This window comes from Aulonocara sp. 'chitande type north' Nkhata Bay, linkage group LG7 (genome assembly GCF_057382095.1).
Source record: "Aulonocara sp. 'chitande type north' Nkhata Bay isolate Kocher_YH1m ecotype deep benthic linkage group LG7, A_spYH_male_GT1.1, whole genome shotgun sequence".
Taxonomy (NCBI): Eukaryota; Metazoa; Chordata; class Actinopteri; order Cichliformes; family Cichlidae; genus Aulonocara; species Aulonocara sp. 'chitande type north' Nkhata Bay.
Window position 1 is genome coordinate 52,220,865 of NC_141350.1, and position 22,520 is coordinate 52,243,384.

Consider the following 22,520-nt stretch of genomic DNA (forward strand, 5'->3'; position numbering starts at 1 on the left):
GTTACTGCTCCCATTCCCCATGGGATGGACGTAGAGACCTAAAATTCATTCCAGATACACAATATAACCATCCCTCCCAAACAGTGGTCACAAATCAGTCCAAATGTGTGGTAGTGGGCACATCTGCTATATTGAGATAATCCATCCCACCTCACAGGTGTGCCACATCAGGATGCTGATCTGACATCATGAGTAGTGCACAGGTGTACCTCAGACTGCCCACAACAAAAGGCCACCCTGGAATGTGCAGTTTTTTGCGCTATTGGGGGTCTGGGGACCCAGAACCGGTCAGTATCTGGTGTGACCACCATTTGCCTCATGCAGTGCAACACATCGTCGCATGGAGTCTATCAGATTGTCAATTGTGGCCTGTGGAATGTTGGTCCACTCCACTTCAATGGCTGTGCGAGGTTGTTGGATATTCGTGGGAACTGGTACACGCTGTCGTATACGCCGGTCAAGCACATCCCGAACATGCTCAATGGGTGACATGTCCGGTGAGTATGCTGGCCATGCAAGAACTGGGACATTCTCAGCTGCCATCTGCCCTGAACAATGTGAACCATGATTCATCCGTGAAGCGCACACCTCTCCAACGTGCCAGATGCCATCGAATGTAAGCATTTGCCCACACAAGTCTGTTACGGCGACGAGCTGGAGTCAGGTCAAGACCCCGATGAGGACGACGGGCATGCAGTTGAGCGTCCCTGAGACGGTTTCTGACAGTTTGTGCAGAAATTGTTTGGTTGTGCAAACCAATTGTTCCAGCAGCTGTCTGGGTGGCTGGTCTCAGACGATCTTGGAGGTGAACCTGCTGGATGTGGAGGTCCTGGGCTGGTGTGGTTACATGAGGTCTGCGGTTGTGAGGCCGGTTGGATGTGCTGCCATATTCTCTGAAACGCCTGTGGAGACGGCTTATGGTTGAGAAATGAACATTCAATGCACGGGCGACAGATCTGGTTGACATTCCTGCTGTCAGCATGCCAATTGCACGCTCCCTCATTGCTTGTGGCATCTGTGGCATTTTGCTGTGAGACAAAACTGCACATTCCAGGGTGGCCTTTTGTTGTGGGCAGTCTGAGGTACACCTGTGCACTACTCATGATGTCAGATCAGCATCCTGATGTGGCACACCTGTGAGGTGGGATGGATTATCTCAATATGGCAGATGTGCCCACTACCACACATTTGGACTGATTTGTGACCACTGTTTGGGAGGGATGGTTATATTGTGTATCTGGAATGAATTTTAGGTCTCTACGTCCATCCCATGGGGAATGGGAGCAGTAACAAAGGTGTTGCGTTTATATTTTTGTTGAGTGTATGTAAGGTTTTCTTTTTCTTATATTCTGTTTTTACCTTTGTCTCTGTATATGTAATGTATACATCGACACATTTGACCTTTTCAAACTCTATTCTGCTCCCCGTCACGATCAGTCCTTCTCTTCTTCCATCTCCACCATTCATCAAAATTTTATTCCACAGACGTGCGTCTACCATCGGTCTTCCCACATATTTATTCAATCCAGCATCTCCTCGTGATATCAATATGTTTCTCTGAGCTACATCTCATCCACCTCATCCACATTATCCACTGGCCTTGGTAGAGATGTGGATTTTTTTTTCTCGCTCTCAGCATGAGAGATGACTTGCATGGCCACCGGGCTGTGTTGCTGAAAGGCAGAGAAGGGCCTGAGGCATCATCCCATTGGAAGGCTTTCAACCAGGCATAGTACACCCAGTGGCATCCCCCTGTTGGATTTGCGCTGTCTTAGGTAGCCAAGGTCACAGATTGAAAGCTGCCCGTGTATAGCGGGTACGATGCCAGAATAAAAGAGCAACCATTTGTGTCTTAGAGGTACAATTTGAGAAGGTGCAGGTGTTTACATAAATCTGTAGACATAAAGAAGTAGGCATCGTCTAGGAATTGCATAACAAAGGGATATTTTGAAGTTCAAGTTTTGCTTATGCTCTAGAATGCTTTATAAAAAAGTCATGACTAATATTTAGTATATTTATTATATACTTTAATATTAATATATTGCAGGCTTGTAACATCATCAACCTAACTGTTGCAGCTGAGTAAGTTCTCCTTGATGCTGATGATGGGTTTCTAAATTAAATCCAAGTACCATATTTATTTATTTTTACAAATATAACATATATACTGTTATATTTTAGGTAAGTGGGTCAACGATGTTCAGAATTTTTATATTTAATGTATCGCATTTTACAAATGTATCTATAATACATTTAATATAAATACTAATACTTAACAGTTATAATCAATTTGATCTGGAATCCATTTAAGCGTCACTGTTAATTGGAAAGCAGGTCTTTAGGTTGAATAACACTATTGGAAACATTATATATTCTTTAAAATTTAATCTGTGACAAAATTCATAGTCAAAATTCAGAAACTCACAGTCAACTCAAGGTTCAGTTCAGAGGACGCCGCGCTAAGGCTCTGTCCATGGCGCCGAAGGTTTTAACCAGTGTGCCAGTATATTGTTTCATGATGATGGCAAGAGTTGTCATCCAACAATATGTAATACACTTCAGTTTGGCTTTAATCTACTGTCTCCTGGCTATATATTAATGGCAACAACATCCGAGACAAAAACATTAAATTCCCCTATTCAGTCAGGAGATCATTAGTCAATTTATGAGCCGCATTGTCATAGTCCTGTGTCTCCCACCGAGCCGGCATCTCCACCCCTGGGAGGGGCCTCAGTGTTCTGCTGATTGCTCGCACCTGTGGGTAATGAAGCCGGGGACTCATAAGGCCAGCACACTCAACCTCTCTTCGCCAGATTCTCAGCTAACCCTACCACGCACCAAGTTGCCAGACACAAATCTCCGCCAAAGAGCTCCAATCCGGACGCTGGACCTCCTGACAGTCCCACGGGCTGTTCACCCGACTCACCTGCCTGCCTCCCTGCCTCAACGCCAGTAATTTCGGACCACTCACCTGGCCCACTCACCCCTTCATGCCACTACAGACCACCCACGGCAAGTACGCAGTACTAAGGAAGATTCAGAACGAATAGCTTGCCCGTATCTCTCCCGAACCATACCTGAACGTCTGTACTCTATTTACAGTGACTCTGACCCTTGCCCTGGACCCAGTTTGACTCTCCCTCCAGCCCAATCCCCGGAACAGCTGTTTCCACAGACCAACAACCAGATTGCTTTCTTAGCCCAGGCTGCTTAAAACCCTTTTGGTTTAATTGTGGCATTTAGCACTTGTTAAAGTCACATCTCAGTTTTCCTGATTGTGAACACTTACTGAAAAAACAAAAGTTGTCACTGAAACTACTTACGAGCATTTGAGTCCTTTCCCTTTTGAGGCGGCCTCGGCCGTGACACGCATAGATTTCCCCCCACTCAGTTTGAAGGAAAAATACTTTCAAACTCTAAAGAGTCAAAGAGAGAGAGTCAAAATAAGACCCACAAGGTGCTATTTATTCGATAACTTCCATCATATTAAATTGTACATGTATTTGCGTTACTGTGATTATGCCTGTTCAAATTAAGGAGTCATCATGTACAAGGTATATGTTTTTCCTAATTCCGTTTCTGGTTTACATCCAGTACGGGGTTGTAGTGATGATTACATCAGCCCTGTTGTGCCTGCTGGAGTAGCTCGCAGGCTGCTGCCTCTCTCCAGTTTTCATACGGTGGAGCCTAAAAACAGGTGTTGAGTTCAGTCAAATATTTGTCACGCGTTATCGCTCATTATTAATAGTTTTCCACATGAGTAATTTCACCACTTTGCATAAAATTTACCAATGCAAGATTTTTTTTTTTTTTTTTTTGCTAAAAGAAAAGTTTAAAGCCAATTTAAAATGTGCATACATTTTTATGTTGGAAAAAAACATTTTGTGTTTTGGGACTCACATGCTTTTTGGAAGAAAGAAGAATACAGTCTGCAGATATGCTTCATGCCTGAATGTACTATTCTTTGTCCCACTGATATAAGGGAATACAGGAGAATTATTTAATTTATTTATTACTCCTGTTTACTTCATCTATCATTTAGGATGAGCGTTCCAGAAAAATTCTGGTGTGTGTATTTCCAACAAATCCATTCTTACAATCTTTCCCATAACATAATATATGTTAGATCCTGTTAAAAAAAGCAGAAAAATGACCAACTCTTGTCTTAAAATTGGAATAATAGCGTACCATAACGCATAACTGTCATTGCCTGTAAGGGTGTAGGCAATGACAGTTTGACATCAAAGCATCTTAAAGCACAAAACGTCTGTTATAGTCTACCTCTTTTTAATAGCGCCAAGGTATAGAGTATAAATGCAGAGTAAAGATAATTAAAATACATGCTTAGAAATCCCATAGCACTAGTTTAGTTCACAGGTTGAGCAGGCAGCCATATGCTGGGAAGCTAAACTGTAGAATCTCGGGTTTAACTTTTTTCTTTTTAACTAAAGAAAAAAGGCAGATACCTTACACAGCCATTACTTCAGTGTCTCAATGACATTAAGACTTGGATGTCTGTTAACTTTTTTAAATTCAGTGATAAAAAGACAGAGGTGATGGTTTTTGGTAGCCCCACTGAGACCCCCAATGTGTATGTAGATTCCCTGGCCCAGTATGTTAAGCCAACTGTCACAAACCTGGGGGTCAAAGTGGACTGTGATCTGAAGTTTGATGGTAAAATCTAGCTTCTTTCACCTCAGGAAGCTGGGAAAAATAAAGCCACGGCAGCACTTTGAGACAGTGATCCACGCCTTTGTTAGCACTCGGCTGGATTACTGTAATGCATTTTATATTGGGGTCAGCGCTTCACATATTAGTCATCTACAGAGGGTGCAAAATGCCGCAGCTCGTCTTTTAACTGGCACTCGAAAGTTTGAGCACATTTCCCCTGTTTTAGCTTCATTTCACTGGCTGCCCATTTCTTTTAGGATTCATTTTAAAATTCTTTTATTTACTTTTAAAGCCCTCCATGGCCTAGCCCCATCGTATCTCTCTGAGCTGCTACAGCCTTATACACCCACCCGCTCTCTCAGGTCAGCTGATCAGCTGCTCCTGAATGTACCCAGGACTGGGCGTAAACTTAGAGGAGATCGTGCTTTTGCTGTAGCAGCTCCAAAACTGTGGAACGAGCTTCCTTTAGAGATTAGACAGGTCAGTTCTTTATCTGTTTTTAAGTCACTCTTGAAAACCCACCTTTGACACCACGTGAGATGTTGGTTTTTATTTTTATTTCAGTTGTTTTTAGGTGATTCGATGCTGTTTTATCTTGTTTTTGTTTTAATATAGGGCTGTTTTAATTTTATGTTTTATGTGTTTTATTTATTTATTTGCTGTTTTCTGTTATTCTATTGTTTTAAATTATTTTCTGTACAGCACTTTGTTCCTGTGCTGGGTATTTTAAAGTGCTTTATAAATAAAATTGGATTGGATTGGATTAATGCTGACATGGAGCCTTGTGTTGCGTTTCTTTCCCCACCCACTCACCCATCATCTCTCTCTACCTGCTTTCCTGTCTGTAACTGCACTGTCTAATAATGGCAAAATCAAAAATAATTAAAAATAAAACCGCCTGCCCTATATTAAGAATTTTACAGGAGTGGAAAGACCTAAAAGAACGTCTGTCTGTTATTTGCTTTTTAATTTATTGCGATGTGAAATTTTTGTGTATTTTTCAAGTTAAAAACACACACTCACACATAGTGCTTCACAGAAACCTGTTTTAATGGTGCTTAACTTGTAGCTATACAAATGTCAAGAGTAGAAAAGGCATTCATGCTAACTGATCGACCAGCTTCAGGGTTCAGCACCCTGGACAGAGCTTCACATACTGAACCGACTAGATTCTTTGAAAGGATGTTTAAGCTTGAGGCTCCATTTTTCCGTGCTTTTTATGTCACTTTAAACAGGCATTAGTCTTTTTTTTCCTTTTAAATCTGTGCCTATTTGGTGACAAGGAAGAAAATGAAAGAAAAGAAAAACCTCTTTGTATGTGACCTCTTTCAGATGGTGGCACATCTTGGTATTTGATGCAGTATAGTATTTTATTCACACCGAGGAAGTTTTTCAGCCTACGCTGTCATCTAAATATGTAATATGGTGAACCGTAGTCTCAAATTAATGTACATACTGATACTGCAGTTGATGAGCGCGGCATCTTTCACCAACTTAATACCAGTAGTCATCGCACTGCAGCAGAAATGATCTACAGTTGCTAATTTCAGACTTGCTGTGCATAATTTGAAAGCATGACATATTAGGAACTTTATTAATTAAGACTGGTGTTAAGCATTTTTCTAAATGTCACTCTACAGAGGCAGACTCCATGCTCTGCAGACTAATCATCTAGAGCAGTGTGCAAGACGACTTCTGATATTTTTACAAACAGGACAAATTTTCAAAAGAAAAAAAAAAGTGCAGGATTTTAATAGTGGGAAGTTGAAATTTAGTGAAACTTTAGTTCCTAGTTCTTTTCTGTTAACAAACAATAAAACCGCATCTTTAAAAGTTACTAACTTATTAAATTTTGGTTGGTAGAAGATGGTCCAGGTGGTTATTGTAGAGTGGTAACTGATGTGTGCAAGTCTTTGTAGAGACAAAACATTGTGTAGTGTATTTACCAAGATTATTTGCTTCACTCCTGCTTCTGCTTCACTCAGTGTTTAGTTTTGTTTTCACTTGCTGTTTACTTTCACCTCCACTTACTGTTTGGTTTAGCATCATAATCTCCAGAGGGGTGTGCTGTGAAGAAAGTTCGACATTACCAAGGATATCTTTTCTTTATCCTGGCTTCACTAACCCTAATATATTTTATCAGGCTAAGCAGTTACACAGTTATCAAGCCCTTGTTTGTCAGTCCAAAAATGGAGCTCATTCAAATGAAAGAGGTAGTCTTGGCAGCATATAACAGTCCCAAACTACAATACTACAATATGACAATAAAACAAAGCAGTGTATTAACAGTGCTGTGTGAACGTTCATGTGCATTTAGCACTTTAGTCCTTAAGAATGGAAAAAGCACTGCTATATTAATAACGTCTTACATGTTAGTAGCAAGGAAAGCCAGCCAAATTGCAGGCTGTGTAAGTTAATAGACTTATCAGTACTGCAGCTCCATTATTAAGACACAGGGGAATCTGACAGATTACAATTACGTATTCCATTAAATTAATGTTTAGATGTATGTAAGACAGTTGTAACATTATTCTTTCAGCTACAGCCCCAGTGGTGTTTAAAGGTCTGAGAGCAAGTGAAAAAAAATTAATAAAATAAAACATAATTTAAACATAAGCTTAGACTGCCTTCCAGTTTGGCATAAGTTGAAATAGGTATTGAAATGGGATCATATGATAAGGCTCAAAGAACAACAAAAATGTTTGAAAATTACTAACAGCAACCAGAGAAAAAGCAGGGTAAAGTTGGTGGTCAGAATCTGTATTTCTTACTGATTTCCCAAGACTGAGCTCTTATATGCAGTTTAGGTCTGCAACATAAATGTTGCCTGATACAAATCCTGCTTCATAGCACAGGTCTCTGCTGAAGTTTCACAAGATCACAATGTTTACATTTGGAAAAATTGAGAATACACATAAATTATGACGTTAAAACCATTTAACTTTGGCATTTATTACAATTTTATTGTTAGGAATACAATAATTATTCATTAAAGTTGCATTAACTGTAAATTTACCATCTAATAATAATGGTTATCATAAAAGTAATGCTAGCCACGCTACGTGCGTATTGCTAAGTCATACACAAAAGAAGGAGCCAGAAATTCAGGTCTGAAATGTTTGGAATTAGTTTTTTTGTATAGAAGCTGCAGAACAAATTAGATTACTTATTGTCAATTAATTATTAATTTTTAAACTGGTGTCATTAAAAATTTGTTGTTGTTTTTTTTCCAAATTTGGGATAAATGCAGTATAGCTTTTCTGATCTTATCCCATAACTTCATTAAAAATTTTTACAAGAGGTACCAGCACAACAAAAAGAACTCATTTCCAACTGAATCCATCCTTTTATGCAAGCTCACTGCAACATGTTAAAAAGCAAAGAGAAATGCAGAGGATACAGGATCTTTTTGAGCAAGGAGGTAATTTAAAAAAAAAAAAAAAGACATGATTGCTCTTCGCTTTTTAACATGTTGCAGATATGTTCATGGTAGGCTCCTGTTTCTCTCTTATTATTTGATCTATTTCTTGAAGAGGAAGAGGGACGCACATGTGACCGGTCATTACTGAAGCTCACCCTGACTCCATCTGCTTATTCCACATTCCTCCTAGTAATAATGTATTCAGCCTCTCTTCCAAGCTGCATCCAGCTCCACCTGCTTTGCTCCTGCACCTGTGCTCCCAGAAATTTCAAAAGTAGAGTTTGGCACAATGCTGTGAACCAGTAGGCTTCAAAATAGCTAAATGGTATGTTTACATGTGCTTATAGACTATAAATATGCTCTACATTAAGCTTGTGAAATCCTGAAATGCAGTTTGATGCTGGGTTTTACTGCTTTTAACCCCTAGAGTTACTGTCAAGATAAAGTACATCAAAGCTGCCGGTGGTAAATCAGTGTTTCTTCTTTTTTGGATTGTTTTGGGGTTTGTTTGGGTTTTTTTTCCTGTGTGTGGAGCAAAAACATCTAAACTAGGATAGACAGCAAAACAGCACCACAGAGCATCAAAAAATGATTTTTTTTCCACCTAACCACCCATACTCGTTAACTACATTGATTATTTTTATTATTACTAGCATTAGTAACTCTTGTGGTGGTTAAGTCCAACTCCAAAAATTTGGATTTACATACTAAATGTTAAAACCAGATACTATAAAAGTTGTGTGTGCACATATTTTATGTTAGATTTAATAGATTTACATGCAGTCTTTAGGCAAAAAGTGATCTTTGACTGGCTGTGTGCCCATATGTAAGTTCTCATGTTGAAAAGCAACAGAAAAGCATATGTAGTACATGTACTAGACAGACCTGTTGAACCACATTTTAACGCAAATATTCATATAACCAATCATATAACAGCAACTCAGTGCATTTAGGCATGTAGATATGGTGAAGACAAACTGCTGAAATTCAAACTGAGTACATCTTTTTGTACATCTTTTCCATATGGGTGTGAATGTTTTAATAATTCATGTCAGTACTGTTTGCTCTATATTCCCAAAAGAACATATTAGATTTTCAAAGATATATGAATGCAAAACTGACAGCACTGAAGTCCGTCCCTGCATGCAGCAGGGTTTCTGATCAAACCGCTCTATTAGTCCTGCTCTGCAGCTCTCAGCGAGCTCGACTTGCTGTATTGTTACACGTCTCTACTGCATTAGACGCCAATGTTGTTTCAAATCCATGGCTGGGAATATTCCCCCAACAACTGAACCAACTGGAAGCTTACATTTATGGAAAAACTATAGTGGTTACTTTGCCGCTAAAATAGATTCAGAAACCAGAAAGTCGATATATTGTACATGTTATAGGCAATGGCATTTTAACATTATAGGTAATGTTTCTAAAAGATCTGTAGAGATCTGGGCGACATTATGTTTTAAAGTTGATGAAGTAGATTTTTTTAAAATCCTTATAGTAATAATCAACAACCACATGATCACCTAAGCAACTCAGAACCCTGCAAATGAAGCAAATTTGTGCCTACAAAGTACAGAAATGCTATAAAAGACATTCCAAAAAGTTTTTAAGAAATGATTGAAACAAATTCTTTGATTGAAACAAAACAAAGAAATAGTGGGCAGGAAATGCAAAGCAAAGACTCCTTAATGACTGCAAAAAACCTGCAGGAAGGTTTAGCTGACACAGGAGAAGTGCTACACCATTTCATTGTGCAATTTCAGTGCATTGACAAGGTTTACATGGATGAGTCACTAGATAAAAGAAAAAAACCTACAGTCTCATCGCAGATGTCTGAAGTATGAAAATCGTCATCTCAATAAGCCGTACATGCTGTTCATAAAAAGGTTCTTTGCCCACAATCATCAAATATATTTAGAGAAATGTTCTTCTTTGGTGTTTTGTAGCAGACCTTCAGGACTAATTGAAAAATGTATTCTGATAAATCTAAGTATAACAGTGCAAATTTTAAATTAAGAAACAGAGATTGAAAGGAGGCTGGCTAATTCAAAACAGGTAGATGATCCAAAACTCACCTCAATATGCTGAAACAACTTCCTGAGCTGAAGCTTTCACAGTAACGCTAAACATCATTAAATGTTTAGCGTTAGTGAGACTGAAACACAGGTTTCAGTCTCATTGCCAGAGGTGTATAAAGTCAAGCACGCGCATGCAAGTCTGCCTTCACAAAAGAGCTTATTGATTTGAAAGCGATACTGAAATTTGATGGCACAGTTGCAACAAGTCATTTGGTGAAATTTGTTCTATACTAGACATTTCTTGATCAACTAAAATTTTAAGTGATGTTATTGCAAACTGAAATCTTTTTTTTTTTGCCTGTCCCGTTTGGCTCTTTTGCCATCAGAATTGTTGTCTAAAGGCAAAGAAAGATGCCCAACGGATTTACTTTACCAAATGGACCGTCCCAGCCTTGCCGTAATGGTCTATTTGATTCACCTTTTATTGTTTATTTTAGTTTTTATTTTCACTTGCTAGAGATGGGACAGACTTGAATGAGGAAAGGAAAAGGGAGAAAGAAAGAGGGGGAAAAAACAGCAGAGAAGAGGGACGGGGATAAAGGGCAAAAAACAAAAACCAACAAAATAAGCAGACAAAAAATACATAAATCAATCACCTGGATCACCTGTTGAGAAAGAAAAAAGAAAACAAGCATTTAACAAGAGATAAACAACATCATGATGATCTATGGGAATATAACAGTAAATACTAAGTGTTAAACATCATTGTGCAGCACGTAAGATCGACAGCGCACAGTGTGCTTTAAGGTAGGAGCCAAAAAGGGTGTAGTTTGTGTGTGTGAGCACCCGTGTGTGCACCTGTGAGCATGAACACACTTGTTTTTAAAAGGTTCCTTCATGTAATAATCTGCTAGAGGGTGTGGGGAGCCACAGCCCCGTCCTCCAGGGCATGAAGCAGGTATGGAGGAGATCAAAACTCCAGACATCCAGAGGCCCCCAGAACACAAGAGACCAAGGAAGACCAACAGAGGGGCAGCCGCGCCACTGTCCCAGAAAGAGCTGAGGAGAGTCCCAGATGAGGGCTCACTCAGCAGCCGTGGAGCAGAAGCCAGGAGGGGTTGCAGTGACGTGCCCGTGAGCTCCGCCGGCAGCCAGCTGCGCCAGAGTGAACGAGCCCCAGGCCGAGCCAGCTCCCCCGCACCCCCACACTCCGCAACCCGCCAGGGAAAGGGGGCCCAGGCCCATCCGGACCGGGGCCCAGTACAGCAGCGCCGCCTGGCCTCACAGAGCCCGGGACAGCCCACCCGACCCCACCACAGAGAAAACTGCACCCACCCCGTCATCCACTCATGTTCCAGACTACATGAGACAATAGACGCCCAGGCTGAGATCTTCCTCCACCTCTCCTGTATCTCCCCCTCCTGCAGAGTGAGGTCCTGAAGAGAGGAGAGCTCCTGCAAGATGTAACAACCTCCCCCACCAGTCGAAGAGCCCCCCAGGTGGCTCGATGCACTGGCGGCACCCTGCGCAAACTGAAATCTTATAAAAACTACAGAAACTGCTGAGTCCCAAACTCTTCTGGCATTAACATCAGCACAAAACCTGTGCCGGGAGCTTTGTGATGCCTATGGCCGATCTGTAGATGTAATGTGTAGACGTCCCAGTACTTCTTCCCATGTAAGGTGGTTCTGGGTAGATCTGATAAAACTTGTGTGTGAGTATGTGTAAGTGATCTGCAAGTAATGTTCTTATTTATTCCAAAATATGCTTGCATTTTGGAATATCTAATGGGGCATTCCCATGACTCATTAGACTGATAACTTTCTGTGCATGCCACAATTACTGTTTAATTTTCTGCGTTTACTAAATTAAAAAAAAAAAGTAATTGCATTCAATGAAAGGGCCACATATATATCTAATGCAGTGGGATTGTATTTAAAAAAATAATTAACAGAACATGTAATTTGATGATAGATGCGCAGACATATGCATACTGTCATGGTCCTGCGACCATGACTCAGTGACTTTATGTTTATGTACTTATTGTTATTACTTTCATTATTATTCATGGCTGTTTTGGGATGGTTTGTGTTTGGGATTTTAGACACTGGGTTCTGGGTTTGTGCTCCCTCTGTTGGTCCCTGGTGTTAGTGTTCCCCTGTCTCGTCAGGTTAATCAGGTCCAGCTGTTTCCCCCATCTGTGTGTGATTTCCCAGTGTCTCTTTGTGTATTTATAGCGTGTGATTTCCTCTGCTCCTCGTCGCGTCGTCTGTGTTCCTACCTGGTGTAATCCTCTGCGTGTTCTCCCTGCTGTTCTCCCTTCATGTTCAGGTTTGCCACTCCTCTGTGTAGTTTATCCCAGTTTGGTTTCGTCCTTAGTTCTGTTTGCCATCTCCACTTTGTGTTTGTTATTAACAATAAATCACCCTCACATCTGAATAAGTGCTGCGTTTTGGGTCCTCCTTCCACTCTCCACACGGCCGCTGCCCCGGACCGTGACAGTACGACGCGACCACAAGATGGACCCAGCAGCGCTTAACCCGTCCAAGGAGCTACGGGAGACGCTCATCGATGCCACACAGGAGCTGATCGACCTGTGGCTGGAAAGCCCGGGTGGCACGTCCCAGCGCGCTATAGAGAGGCGGCTACAGCGTCTGGTGACCGGTCTCCCATGGCTTCTGGGCTCGCTTTGTTCGTGGGAGCGGGAGTTCCTCCTTTTGGACCTCGGACTTCACCCCCCGTCTGCTTTTACTTTCGAGCAGCCCGAGGCGGTGAGCGAGCGACATGTTCTGGCTTCCCCAGTTTCCGGGACTTTGTTTTCTGGGGCGATTCAGAGCGGGATGGGAGACTGTATGGATCGCTTACCCACCTTCGTGGTGACTGATCCTTCCCAAGTGGGCGTGTACAGACCCTCTGCAAGACTAACAGACTGTTTCTCTGCCGCTCCTTCTGAGCCAGGACTCTATCACCATTCTCCGGCTCAGTTCTGTGTCCAGCCACAAGCTTCCCAGTCTGTAGCTCAACCATTAGCCTCCCTTAAGCCACAATTTTCACACTGTTTTTCCACCGCCGTTTCTGAGCAGGGAGACAAACTGTTACATTACGGACCTGTTCCTCAACAGCTGGCAACATTAGTGACTGTTACTCACTCCGGGGCTTCCCCAGAGGCGGGGTTGCTGCCCTCAGCTTACTCTGGACCCCTGGTGGCCAAGATGCCAGCTGTGAACTGCACCGGGCTGTCACTGCCTGAGCAGGGTCAGTGCTCTGCGCAGCTGCAGCCCTCCGTATGTGTGCCAGAGGCCCACGTGCCTACTGGTTTTGTTTCACATGTGCCAGAGGCCCACGTGCCTACTGGTTTTGTTTCAAATGTGCCAGAGGCCCACGTGCCTACTAGTTTTGTTTCACATGTGCCAGAGGCCCACGTGCCTACTGGTTTTGTTTCATGTGTGCCGGAGGCCCGCGTGCCTACTGGTCTTGTTTCGTGTGTGCCGGGGGCCCCGGTGCCCACTGGTTCTGCGGCTGTTTTCGCTGGGGGGCCCGAGGAGCCCGTCCAGCCTCCTGCTTCACTAGCTGGGGGGCCCAAGGAGCCCGTCCAGCCTCCTGCTTCGCCTGCTGGGGGGCCCGAGGAGCCCGTCCAGCCTCCTGCTTCTTCGGCTGGGGGGCCCGAGGAGCTCGTCCAGCCTCATGCCACACCTGCTGCCACGTCGGCTGCGGGGCCCGAGGATCCCGTCCGGCCTCCTGCTTCTTCGGCTGGGGGGCCCGAGGAGCTCGTCCAGCCTCATCCCACACCTGCTGCTATGTCGGCTGGGGGGCCCGAGGATCCCGTCCGGCCACCTGTGGCTGCTTCTCCACCTGTGGCTGCTTCTCCACCTGTGGCTGCAGCGCCGCCTCCTGCAGTATCGTCACCTGCAGCGCTACCACCTGCTACTGCCACGCCTCAGCCTGAAGCTTCAGCCTCGCCTGGTTCTGGTCCAGCTTCATCCTCACCTGGCCCAGCTTCAGCTTCAGCGTCTGCTTCGCCTAGCCCAGCTTCAGCTACAGCTTCATCCACGCCTGGCCCGGCTTCATCCACGCCTGGCCCGGCTTCATCCTCGCCTGATTCTGGTCCAGCTTCATCCTCACCTGGCCCAGCTTCAGCTACAGCTTCATCCACGCCTGGCCCGGCTTCATCCACGCCTGGCCCGGCTTCATCCTCGCCTGATTCTGGTCCAGCTTCATCCTCACCTGGCCCAGCTTCAGCTACAGCGTCAGCTTCGCCTGGCCCAGCTTCAGCTGCAGCTTCTTCATCGCCCGGCCCGATTTCATCTTCGCCTGGTCCGGCTTCATCTTCATCTTCGTCTGGTCCGGCTTCATCTTCGTCTGGTCCGGCTTCATCTTCATCTTCGTCTGGTCCGACTTCATCTTCGTCTGGTCCAGCTTCAGCTTCATCAGCATCGTCTGGTCCATCATCAGCATCATCAGCATCGTCTGGTCCATCATCAGCATCATCAGCATCGTCTGGTCCAGCCTCCGTGTCTGCATCCTCGCCTGGTCCAGCCTCCGTGTCTGCATCCTCGCCTGGTCCAGCCTTCGTGTCTGCATCCTCGCCTGGTCCAGCCTTCGTGTCTGCATCCTCGTCTGGTCCAGCCTTTGTGTCTGCATCATCATCTCCGCCTGCTGCGGTCCCGGCTTCCGTGCCCTCAGCCTCGCCTGGCCCAGCCTCGTTTGGGTCTGGAGCTAAACGGCCGTTTTCTGGACTGCTGGCTAGGCTACTGGCCGAGCGCCGTCGCCTGACTGGCCGCCGTTGCCTTCCGCACGGCCGGCCCCCGGACCGCCGTCGCCTGACTGGCCGCCGTTGCCTTCCGCACGGCCGGCCCCCGGACCGCCATCGCCTGTGTGGCCGCCGCTGCCTTCCGCACGGCCGGCCTCCTGAACTCTTTACGCGCCGCCGTTGCCTTCCGCACGGCCGGCCTCCTGAACTCTTTACGCGCCGCCGCTGCCTTCTTCGTGGACGGCCTCCTGAACTGTGCTTTGGACTCTGCTCCCCTGTGGGTTTTGTGTTCATCTTTGTTTTGGGACTCTGGGGCCTCCGTCCGTGGTCGTGGTCCGGTCCCTCCGTCCTGGGCCCCCTGCCGCCCGCCCGGATCTGGTGGTGTGTTTCTGTGGCTGTCGGGGGCCAGCCCTTGAGGGGGGGGTACTGTCATGGTCCTGCGACCATGACTCAGTGACTTTATGTTTATGTACTTATTGTTATTACTTTCATTATTATTCATGGCTGTTTTGGGATGGTTTGTGTTTGGGATTTTAGACACTGGGTTCTGGGTTTGTGCTCCCTCTGTTGGTCCCTGGTGTTAGTGTTCCCCTGTCTCGTCAGGTTAATCAGGTCCAGCTGTTTCCCCCATCTGTGTGTGATTTCCCAGTGTCTCTTTGTGTATTTATAGCGTGTGATTTCCTCTGCTCCTCGTCGCGTCGTCTGTGTTCCTACCTGGTGTAATCCTCTGCGTGTTCTCCCTGCTGTTCTCCCTTCATGTTCAGGTTTGCCACTCCTCTGTGTAGTTTATCCCAGTTTGGTTTCGTCCTTAGTTCTGTTTGCCATCTCCACTTTGTGTTTGTTATTAACAATAAATCACCCTCACATCTGAATAAGTGCTGCGTTTTGGGTCCTCCTTCCACTCTCCACACGGCCGCTGCCCCGGACCGTGACACATACAACTATAAGACATCTAAAGTTGTGAATGTAAAGCCTGTGTCACTAAGTCTTGGAGAAAGATTTGAAAACGAGTGATTCCCATTCATTTATTGCTTCCATTGTATGCTTTTGTATTAAATATCTTGCAGCCATAAAGCAGGTCAAGTAAAAGCAGACCTAGAGTGTAAGTGCAATCAATGAAGGTGTTACTTGGAAGGAAATTTTCTCGGCTCTAAGGGATGATTAAGCTGAAAAAGAAATGACTGTGTTAGAGAATTCCTAAATAGCGACTCTTCTATCGAACCTAGACACCCCCAGTTTCCAGTAATGAAAAGAAGTAGGAAATGTTACCATTTATGTGTGACGGTGATGAAAGTTCGGATCTTATTAGCCGAGGCTTACACGGAGAAACTGAAAAGCTTCGGGGAGAGCAAACATTTCCTATCATGTAGGGTTCTGTAAAAAAAAATCTTGTATGGTCTTTTTAAGAAGTCTCCTGGCTGTTTTAAATTCAGGGGTTTGACCCGGTGAAGGCATAATCTATAACACTGTCCTCATCACAGAGTTTCTCTCCTGCTTCCTGGTGAATAGATTTTGTATCCCTTGTGTAAGAAGGGTTTCTCAGTCACAGACAAGGGTGCTACTATTCTGCTCTGCTGTGGCTTACAAGCTCTCTCTGTCACTGTCACCTCTCCTCTTCACTAACTCATCTCGAATTCTGCCTGTTATATACTTCTCTCCAATCTTTCTGCCTCCTTGTCTGTTTTATATCCCTCAAATGTATATACCTCCTCACTAAGATATCCTTTTTCTCTAACTTCCTTTTGATTATTCCTTTCCCAGCTACTTGTATTATCTCGCATCACGGTGCTGTATATCTGCGCTCCACCCTCGTGTCTTCCCAGCTTCATTTAACCTACTTGCTTTTCATATTTTTCCTCCCATGATTTCGTCTTTGACAGACTTACAGTGTGTTTTGTTCCACTTTTGTCATCCATCACCTGCTCGTTGATCTCATCATCAATCTTTTTTTCACAACACTCAAACTGTTCCTTTACAATTCCTGTGTCTGTGTGTCAGTGGCAGTGCCTGGATTTAAATGGAAGGCAAAGCAAGACTCGTGTACAAGTGCATGCTTTGCCTTTGAAATCCATATTAGAGCCAATTTATTTAATGACTCGCTGTTTTTGCATGTCCCCAGGCTCACGTCCCCGTGACTGTGGTGATCTGTATGCCAGTGGACAGAGAGAAGATGGCATCTATTCTGTGTTTCCTATTCACCACCCTTCAGGCTTCCAGGTCTACTGTGACATGACGACAGACGGTGGAGGCTGGACGGTGAGTCAGAGAAAAACACACTTTTGTATCACAGTGAGCACACACCCACACACAGCTTTTAACCCCTGTGTGTCTCTCCCCGAGGGAGCAACATTCACTCTTTTGGTGCGCTAGGGTAGTAATCAAGATGTATTCAGGGAATGCAAGGTACTAGAAGGTCATTTTATTAGGTCTGCTTTTTAAAATCTGCATGTATGAACCGATTACCTAACCCTTGTCTTGAGGGAAGTTTTGCAATATTTTTTTGGACAACGATGGACTTATTAAATGTTGCTGGTTAAATATAAAGTTAACAGTTACTGGACGAAGCAATGTGTGCAATATGTCATGAACACCTTGAGATTTTTTCAAATTTGGGAAAGTCTTTACTTTTAAAAAAACTGATTATAATTTGGTGGTTGAAGCATATATGAATGAAATATGAAATATAAATAAAATATATTTTGTGCCATACAGTACCATGCAAACGTCTTGAGTCACCCCATCCATCCATCCATGTATTTTCCTCTGCTTATCCAATTCAGGGTCGCAGAGGGCTGATGCCTTTCCCAGCTGCCCCCCTTAATTCTTTATGATTTCCTAAGGAGTCGAAATTCCTTCCAATTTTGTTAAAGTGGTCTTGTGCAATAGTTCTCCACACTTTCTGAAGGCCTTTCAAAGTCTTTCTTTGGACATTACCTGCTTTTTAAATTACTCCAGTAATTGTACTTGATCTTTTTGTTGTTGGTGTTAGCTACTTAACACTGATCTAAGAAGCATTTAAGCATAAAAACATCACCTAACTCAAGGGATGAACCGCTCTTGTGCATACACATAACATACAACAGCAAAGAAACTATTTAAATTGTATTGTATCTTTAGGTACTTTTTACTACTGCAAAAACACATAATCTCTTCCCAGTTTATTAGCTGAATCTCCTAAATATGACAAAGGTAACGTAGTTTGACAGGTATAAGATAACATTTTTGCACTAACAAGCTGATTCCCAAAGACCTATTGGCTGAGAAATGTCTTCGCATGATTTACAATGTGTCCTTAAAAAATCTGAAAAGAGTTGGAGACAAAATATGATGTGGCAGTTCTAAAAGAAACTAAGTACAGCAGATGAACAGGATCTCACGATCATGTCCATAAGAAACAGGAGAAAATCCAGCAAAGACCTGAGACATGACTTGATAGAAGCATCGGGCTCTTTGGCTGATCCATCTACTTTTCACTGAAGCCTCATTAGAAATGGTGTCAGTGGAAGGGTGTCAAGAAGCCATTTTTAAGGAAGTAAAACGGGGGGGAAAGGCTGACATATGCCAAATTACACAAGAACTGGACTCAAGATCATTGGTACCATGTTTTATGGAGTGATGGGTGGAATTATGAACACAGAAAAGTCTGATTGGCAATGGCTTCATTTTTCAGCATGACAAGGAAGTCAGAAGAACCCACAATGGAACAATATGAGTCATGGATTGGCCTCGTCAGAGCCCACCCCTCAACATTATTATTAAAATTGGAACAAAAAGGCAGCAAACATCCCTTTAAAAGGCTTTGAAGGTCTTCAAGAAGCCTGGAGAACTGTTCCTGAAGACTACTTAAAGAAAGCTGCCTAAGAGACTTCGCACTCTGTTGGCCTGATATATATATATATATATATGCTGTATATCAGCGTATATTTGCACAGTACTGTAGCTCAAGAATTTTCACATAGATACATGTCTAAACTCTGGTAAAATTATGAAGTTGTGACATTTTATATCCAAAAGTATTGTCTAATTACTAAAACAGAGGTTTCCTGCTCATGATTTGCTTTTAATTTCAAAAACATAATATTCGTGACTCATAATTTAGGTGACAATATCAAATGAATAAAGCAGAAAAGGAAAGCCAGTATTACAGGGGCAGTCACAGCAGAGGAAGATGATGACACCTTTTGTTTTGTAAATGCTCAATAAAGGTTAAGTAAGTGCTGTCATCATGAGTAGAGATTCAGATACTCTTTTGCTTTGCCCGTGCTGAGATTTCTTGTAGAAAAAATACAAAGAAAGCATATTACAGCATCTGACTTTATGCGTAATTCCATTCGCTGTGCATCAAACTCACCGGAGAAAATGTTTTCATTATAGCTGACAAATTCCTGCACTGATTGTGTGTTTTTCGCTTTGTAATTCTTGCAATCTTGTCTTTGTACAGTAATATTTTGTATTTAATTAAGAAAAAAAAAAGAGATATTTTTGTTTCCTAAGAATGTGGTTTTTCTTTGATCAAATACATGTCAGCTGTCTGGCCTTGTTAAAGCAAACATCACGGTTTAAGTGAGACTGTATACTGGATGCACTGCATCTTTGGGGAATGAAAGACAAGCGAGGTGAACAAACATTTACACAGGGATGTTTGAGGTTATATTTGGAAGCGTGGTTTAGATGTATCTCACACAAAACACACACGGAGGCACACGCACACACTCTTACTGGTTAGAGCCATTTATGTCTATTTGTTCTAAAGCATAATGTAGCAGCTGTCAGGAAAGCAGAGCAGTTTTTAATGGAGGACTAAGACTCTGAAACTGAAGCTGCACAATCCAATATTTTGATATATAATAGGTTGTGATACTTGTAAGTAAAACCAAGAGCCCAGTTTTTCAGCTCTGTCCCATGTATTTGAATGGATAGTTTAAAAAAATCTATTCAATGAGCTGTTAAAGAAAAAGATTTCTGCTTCTCGCAAAGTAACATAAGCAGCATTAAAAGTCTTCTACATCCTTTAAGGGAATAATTAAATCTCTCCCATTTATAAAGGTTAGGGTGCAATGCTGCCTTGTTTATTCTTTTTTTTAAATGGATAGTTAAAACTCCTTGAAGGCTTTCCTCCTCAATGTGTGCAGAACTTTCAAAGGTTTAAAGGAGAGCACACAGTTTCAAACCTCCAAACTACTTTGCTCGCAGTCTGTGGCTGCAATCACAGCTATATTGTCTGCATTTTACGCACTAATTGACTGTTTATACTGGCGGACGTATTATGCCGCTACAGTCATTATGCACATTGTCAAGCTTAATAAGGAAAAGAAGCACAGCAAAGGCAAATGTAGTCTGAAATAGGTATCCTATTATACTGCGTCTGAGTTTGCTTTCTACATCCGCGACAGTGACATAAGCACATATAAAATATCAGCTCAAGTCGCTGTTTAATCGGCATGTCAGTGAATTGTGCGTGCATGTGTGTGCACTTGTAAACCAGTGACTAACTGCGTGAGATAGGCAAGGTCGTACCCTCCTATCATCAAATAAAGCCAGACTGTCAGAGTGACAGAGTGCTTAGCCCAGCATGATGGAATAGAGCTACATACCAGCCTGTCAGTGGATAGCAGCTTGTATGTGTGTGTGTGAGTGGGAGGGTGTATGTGTTCGTGTGTCTGTGCATGAATTACTGTTTGTGCATTAAAGCGAGCATACTTCCACAAAAACAGTTTCTGAACGTGAACGTGCTTTCCTGTCAGAGTTCCCGTCCGTTTTCCGAAAGATGCAGCAGTGTCAAAGTGAGCAGACTTTTCGTATGGTCCTATAAAAGGATTAACAGCTCCGATTGAGGTGATAATATAGCAGTTACTGATCCGGCCTGGTGTGTTGAGCTGATTGTGATAACGCTTGAGCCTCATTAAGAGATCAGTGTGGTGTGATCCAACTGGGGCAGGTAGGGAGAGGAGATGCATGGTGAGTTGAGTGGCTTAGTGCCTGTCTGACGGCTGAGCTTAAATAAGGAATGAGCCATATGCTGCCACCTCATTAGCATACTGACATACTGTAGCACTGTTGCAGAGGCTGCTGCAGACACACTGAAAGATGAGCAGGTTACTCGCAGAAGGGAGGGAACAGAGGAGAGCGAGTGGGACTCGGAGGAGACAAAGAAGGGAGTGGGCTTGATGAAAACATCAGAATCCAAAAGGGAGGAAGAGTGATAACAAGGATGCAGGGATTTAAAAAAAATAATACCATAAGTGAAAAGGAATTAGATCGCTCCCCGTACTTTGAAATGGATAATTCAAATGCAATCAAATGTTTCTGTTCTGCAGTATTTGCAGTGAAAAGGTGACCTTTAGGGAGCCTTGTTAATTGTACAGCTGTCTTACATAGATTTAGATGTCAGTCAGCAGAGCTGTAGCATCAGTCAGTGATGACCTTTAGAAGAATGTGTTTTCAGGGTCTGTTCACTTGTCTGTACCTTAATAATACAGCAGACAAATATGTTCACCGGATATCACCAATAGCAGTTCCCATAGTTTTAGCATTTGGAGGGCGTTAATGTGTGGGTTCGCCTGGACGATTTCTGTTTCATTGTTCTAATAGCACCCTATAAGATTTGCCTTTAGAAAAAAGGGCAAAAATTAGAGACCACCAGCTGTTTTAAATGGCAGCATGTTCAAAGAAAATGTGTTCCATAATGCCATGCATGACTCATAATCAGACCAAACCAACACAGCCACCCACAAAATCCACTATTTCTAACATCACGAATCTCAGATTTGCTTCTTTTTAACTTCTTCTGAAACTATACATTAATAATAACACATAGTTAAATTCTAGTGTCTACTTTTTCCATCAAGCTGTCAACACTATGAAGGGTGATTTTTGCAATAATCTGGTTATGAGAATAAAATATTGGTACTGTGTCAAACTACAAATATGCTGTGATAATATTAGGATACACATATAATTAATTATAATTATAATTAATAAAACAATTAGGGTGGAGTTTACTGCAAAACAGAAATGGGAGATAATTAAAATCACAGAGGATAATTACAAGCAAAATTAAAAGCATATTTGAAAATAAGAATGAGACAGTTAAAAATTGAACTAAAATTAAAAGGTTAAAGAGAAAAGATGAATTTTTAATTGAGATTTGAAAACTCTTAGTGAAGCAGTGTTGATCACTCTAGGATATAAGGAATTGCATTAATCCAGCCTGGGTGTGATAAAGGTGTTGACCACCTTTTCAAGGTTTTAAAAGAACAGAAGGGTTTGGCTTTAGCTAAGAGTCTTGACTGAGAGAAGCCAGCATTGACGACAGATTTAATCGGCAAATCTAATTTGGGAGCAGAAGTCAAGATTATAACAAGGTTCTTTACATGAAGTTTACAGCATGAAGTTAGAGATCTGAGGGATGGAGTCAAATTTGTGAACTGAGCTGCCTGGCAATGAACAGGGTTAATAAAAAACATATAGGATTTTGGTTTGGTTTTCACTGAGGGTTAGAAAATTCACTGACAGCCAAGTTTTAATCAAGTAACACCAGTTTTTTTATTTTTTTATTTTGCGCAATAAAAACCAAAGGAAAACAATGCATTACATAGCTAACAAATTTGGGAGCCATTGCAGTTTCAGGAACCGGATGCATTAAAGCTGCGGTCTCGTT

The 22,520-nt window shown here is 42.7% G+C and overlaps 1 protein-coding gene across 2 annotated transcripts in view; it reads left to right on the forward strand.

Annotated features, from left to right (window-relative positions):
• The window catches only part of fibcd1b (fibrinogen C domain containing 1b), a 141,310-nt gene that overhangs the window by 63,775 nt on the left and 55,015 nt on the right, over positions 1 to 22,520 (forward strand). For both annotated transcript variants that reach the window (XM_086301217.1, XM_086301218.1), the window contains one exon: positions 16,980 to 17,116. In XM_086301217.1, the coding sequence (XP_086157343.1) occupies positions 16,980 to 17,116 (137 nt within the window). The remainder of the gene's footprint in view (positions 1 to 16,979; positions 17,117 to 22,520) is intronic.